The sequence below is a fragment of the Dipodomys ordii genome, unplaced genomic scaffold (genome assembly GCF_000151885.1).
Source record: "Dipodomys ordii isolate 6190 unplaced genomic scaffold, Dord_2.0 Scaffold75, whole genome shotgun sequence".
Taxonomy (NCBI): Eukaryota; Metazoa; Chordata; class Mammalia; order Rodentia; family Heteromyidae; genus Dipodomys; species Dipodomys ordii.
Genome location: NW_012267291.1, coordinates 6,773,709 through 6,778,385, shown reverse-complemented (window position 1 = coordinate 6,778,385; position 4,677 = coordinate 6,773,709). Strand labels below are relative to the sequence as shown.

Below are 4,677 nucleotides of genomic sequence, written 5' to 3'. Positions count from 1 at the left end.
GCTCTACCACTGAGCCACCTTCCCAGCCCCTGGCCTAGAATTTAGGAACTGAAATATTCCAGCTTCCTGGGGCCTGGTGGGACTCGAAACCGAGATCAGTGAAAGAAATCACCAACACTCAATCAGGCTAGGAATCATTTATTAGCCATGGGGTCTGACCTCCACTATACCAAGACAGTGAAGACCAGCAGCTAAGTTCTCTTGTGGCAGGATTTAAAGTCACATGCAGGTGGACAGGTGGAGGTGTATATGATAGCAAGCAGGTTTCCAGAGGCAGAACTAGCAGTTAATAAAAATAGCAATTACAGAAGCAATACATTATCGAGGCAAAAGTTACATTTCCAGGCCTCCTTTGTTTCATCCCAGATAAGGGTTTAGCTGACATTTATCAAAACACATTCCAAACTTCTTATCACATCCAAAATCAAACTACCGTCCAGGTTTCCTGGCTCTTTCTGAGTTTTACTGTTATCTACCACACTTAACTTGTCTAACTCCCTAATTTTCCCTGAGCCCCTACTTCTGAGAAGTTCCTTTAATAATTATCCTGGAGTTTCTCTCTACAGAGAGGTCCTGCCTTTAATGCTTGCCCTATCCTTACAATATGTGTTGGCAGTTCGTATGGGAAGATGATGGATGATATTAATTGGGGTATGCTTGGGAGCTTGCAGACTTATAGGCTACTCAGCCTGGGGTCACACATTCCTCTCCCAAGGGAAAGAGCTCAGGGGAGAGAGTAAGTTCCCTGCAGCAAGAGGGACTGTCTAGACAGCAGAAAGTACTTCCTTGCCAGTGAACAGTAGCTCAGATACCCTAATTTTGGTAGGGAGTGTCACTTCAGGAACCTCCTGCCTCAGCATCCCAAATGCTAAGATCACTGGTACGTACAACCATGCCCAGCTAAAATGTTCCATTTCCAGTCATTCTTGAACTCAAGGACGTGGGGTGGGCTGTGAGGCTGGCAGACATAGAGTAAGGAGAAGGAGGTGGAGACCTCCTCTTCCTATAGATGACCTGAGGTGATTGACGCCTGATTCAGCTGCAGAGAGCCTGCTTGCTGGACTCGGTGGACTCCCGCTTGAATCCTCCACTACCTGCTTTGTGGTCAAGAGACAGAGCAGAATAGGAATTACTGTTCTCTAAAGTCTGTGGTTTCAGGCCAGGTACCTGCTAGGGGCTCCTGCTTATAATTTTAGTTACTCAGGAAGCTGAGATCTGAGGATCGCAGTTTGAAGCCAGCCTGGCAGGAAAGTTTGTGAGACTCTTATCTCCACTAAACTACAGATAAATAAAGCCAGAAGTGGAGCTGTAGCTCAAGTGGTAGAGCATTAGCCTTGAGCACAAAAGCTCAGGGCCAGTGCCCAGGCCCAGTGTTCAGGTTCCAGGACCGGCAAAAAAAAAAAAAAAGGCTGTGGTTCCAGGAGGACCCAGAATGCCCTCATTTTGTTAACATCTAAGTGTTGTTATTCTCAACTCCCTGGCTTCAGAAAATGATGGAGAAGCAAGGCCTTCTCAAGAAGCATACCATTCTAGCCAGATGTAGCAGTGTCCGCCTGTAATGTCATCATTGTAGATACAAGTCCAGAGGATCACAATCCAAGCCAGTCTGGGCTACAGAGTGAGATCCTGTCTTAAAAAACAAGCTGAGTGCCAGTGGCTTATGCTTATAATCCTAGCTATTCAGGAGACTGAGATTTTGAGTTCTGTGGTTTGAAGCCAGCCCAGGCAGGAAAGATTGTGTGATTCTATCTTCAATTAACTTCCAAACAGCCAGAGTGAAACTGGCTCAAGTGGTAGAGTGCTAGCCCTTGAATGAAAAGGCTCAGAGACAGCCCTGAGTTCAAGCCCCAGAATTGGCACCAACTTAAATAGTAGACCACCTGCCCAGCAAGGGGAAAAACACAAAGCAGCATACTACTTTGACTGTGCTTGACCGTCTTGCATTGTCATTGTTTCTTTTCTTCACAGGTCCCATGAGCTTCGCTCCAAGGTGGTCTCCCTGCAGCTTCTACTGTCCGTGCTGCAGAATGCCGGCCCGGTCTTCAGAACCCACGAGATGTTCATCAATGCCATCAAACAGTACCTCTGTGTGGCATTGTCCAAGAATGGCGTCTCTTCTGTGCCTGATGTCTTCGAACTCTCTCTTGCCATCTTCCTTACTCTCCTTTCAAACTTTAAAATGCACCTGAAAATGCAGATAGAGGTATGGACTCCACATTAGTTTTTTACTTAGTGGCATTCACATCAGATGAGAAAATTGCTGGTGGTCTAGTTCCCCAAACTACTGTGACTCATTATATTTTCTGGCAACCCAGAGAGGAGTTTATTTTGTTTGTTTTTGTGACAAAGTCTTACTATATAGCTCAGTCTGCCCTGGAATTCACAGTCCTCCTGCGTCAGCCTCCTAAGTATTGGGATTACAGACATGTACCACCACACTCCAAAAAAAGAGATGAGTAATGCCGTACCTTTTCATAAAAATTCAGACCCCAAGTCTCATACAACTTGCATTTTGAGGTTTACATATCTGGTGTGGCCCACCCTGCCAGCTGTCCCCTAATGAGCCAGGGTCCCCGTGTTCTTCTGCAGTGGAGCTCCCCTGCAGGACCTCCTGGTCTCTAAGGACTTTGGATTTTGATTCCTCCTGTTGTCTCTTTGTGTCTTTGTGTCATATAGGTCTTCTTCAAAGAGATATTCCTGAACATTTTAGAAACATCCACAAGTTCTTTTGAGCACAGATGGATGGTTATCCAGACCCTGACGAGGATCTGTGCAGGTGCGTGTCAGCCTGAGGGGGCTCATCCACTGGACATGCGCAGAACACTTTGACACTTCCGTCTGCCAAAGCCAAACTCTTACCTAATGAAATGTGGGGAAAATCGTGTTCCAAAAGGCTTTTGCTGATCTAATGAGAAGTCCTGTTTTAGAGGATGGCCAGCTCAGGCCAATTTGCTGGGGCTTTGGGTGTTAGCAACCAAAAAAAACTAATTCTGGCAAACTGGGGCACCTGGTCATGCTGCTTGCAAGCTGAGCACTGTGGATTAAGCTCAGGCTCTGAGATGCTAATTCTCCCAGCCTGGACTGGGTGCTGAGGTGAATTGGTATAACTTGTCATCATACCCAGGCCCCTGGGCAGGTGCTTCAGCCATGCCCAGCCTGTTCTCTTTGATGAGGAGACTGGACCTTGGAGAGATGGGATGGATGCCTGGGATTTCACTGAGTGCAAGAGCAGGCCTGACAGCAGCCTTTCCCCCTCCTAACTGGTATTTCCTGACTGAGATGTAGCCACCTGGGTTGGGAGTTCACTGGGAAAGCTTTGTTGGCAAAGAACTCTTGTTTAATAAGGAAATAGCTCCTGTTCTCTCAGATCTCGATCTCTAATACTTGAATTTTTCCCCCCAAGATGCCCAGTGTGTGGTAGACATTTATGTCAACTATGACTGTGATCTAAATGCTGCTAACATTTTTGAGCGCCTTGTGAATGATTTATCGAAAATTGCTCAGGGAAGAAGTGGCCATGAGCTGGGAATGACCCCTCTGCAGGTGAGGCTATAAGACACTCGGTTGTATTTGAAGTAGGCTTCTGTTGAGTGCCACCACTCACGGAGGTCATCCCTGGTCTGAGAACAGCAGTGAACAAAGCAGTGAACTCAGAGCTTTCACCACAACTTGTCACGGGGCCAGCAGCACTGTGGATTCAGTGTGCGCTGGTGGTGGCCATGGGACTCTGAACTCATCAGCACATCATTCAAGAAGGTGATGCTGCAGAGACCTGCCAGGAGCCAGGCCCTCGGTCACCTTCCAGTCTCCCATATACCAGAGACACTGCCCCATTATTACAGTACCTAGGAGGAAAAGGAGGGTCAGGGACCCATGGAACTATGTATAGAATTTGCATGCATGGACTTTTACCCTTGTAAAAGTTACCCTTAGCACCACAGCATGTAGCGTTGTGAATATAAAATAGTGGCTTTTTTTTTTTTTTAGATTTTCTGTAATTTGAATTTACTTTTTTTTTTTTTTTTTGTGGGTCGTGGGGCCTGAACTCTGGGCCTGGGTGCTGTCCCTCAGCTCTTCAGCTCAAGACTAGCTCTCTACCTCTTAAGCCACAGTGTCACTTTTCCTACTTTTTTTTTTGGTTGGTCATGAGCCTTGAACTCTGGGCCTGAGCACTGTCCCATAGCTCTTCAGCTCAAGGCTAGTGCTCTACCACTTGAGCTACAGCTCCACTTCCAGTTTTTTGGTGGTTTATTGGAGGTAACAGTTTCATGGAGTTTCCTGCCCAGGCTGGCTTTGAACCATGATCTTCAGATCTCAGCCTCCTGAGTAGCTCGGATTACAGGTGTGAGCTACCGGCACCTGGCTTGTGGCTTTTTCTACTATGTGGTGCTGAGGAATCGAACCTAGGGCCTCATGCATGCAAGTCAAGCACTCTATCACTGAGTCACCTTCCCAGCCCTTGAATTTACTTTTTACTTAAGAAAATGCTACTTAGGCTGGGCACCTGTGGCCCCAGCCTATAATCCTGGCTACTCAGAAAGCTGAGATCTGAGGATTGTGGTTCAAAGCTAGCCTAGACAAAAATTCCACTAAACTATATTCCCAGTTATCAAATAAAAAAGCTAGACTGGAGGTGTGGCTCAAGTGGTAAAGCTCCAGCTATAAGCAAAAAAAAAA

The 4,677-nt window shown here is 46.6% G+C and overlaps 1 protein-coding gene across 1 annotated transcript in view; it reads left to right on the top strand.

Annotated features, from left to right (window-relative positions):
- Positions 1 to 4,677, top strand: part of Arfgef2 (ADP-ribosylation factor guanine nucleotide-exchange factor 2 (brefeldin A-inhibited)) — a gene marked incomplete at its 5' end in the record, with an annotated part of 66,187 nt that overhangs the window by 21,336 nt on the left and 40,174 nt on the right. The window contains 4 exons of the mRNA XM_013024314.1: positions 1,488 to 1,555; positions 1,969 to 2,203; positions 2,677 to 2,776; positions 3,404 to 3,543. Of these exons, the coding sequence (XP_012879768.1) occupies positions 1,488 to 1,555; positions 1,969 to 2,203; positions 2,677 to 2,776; positions 3,404 to 3,543 (543 nt within the window). The remainder of the gene's footprint in view (positions 1 to 1,487; positions 1,556 to 1,968; positions 2,204 to 2,676; positions 2,777 to 3,403; positions 3,544 to 4,677) is intronic.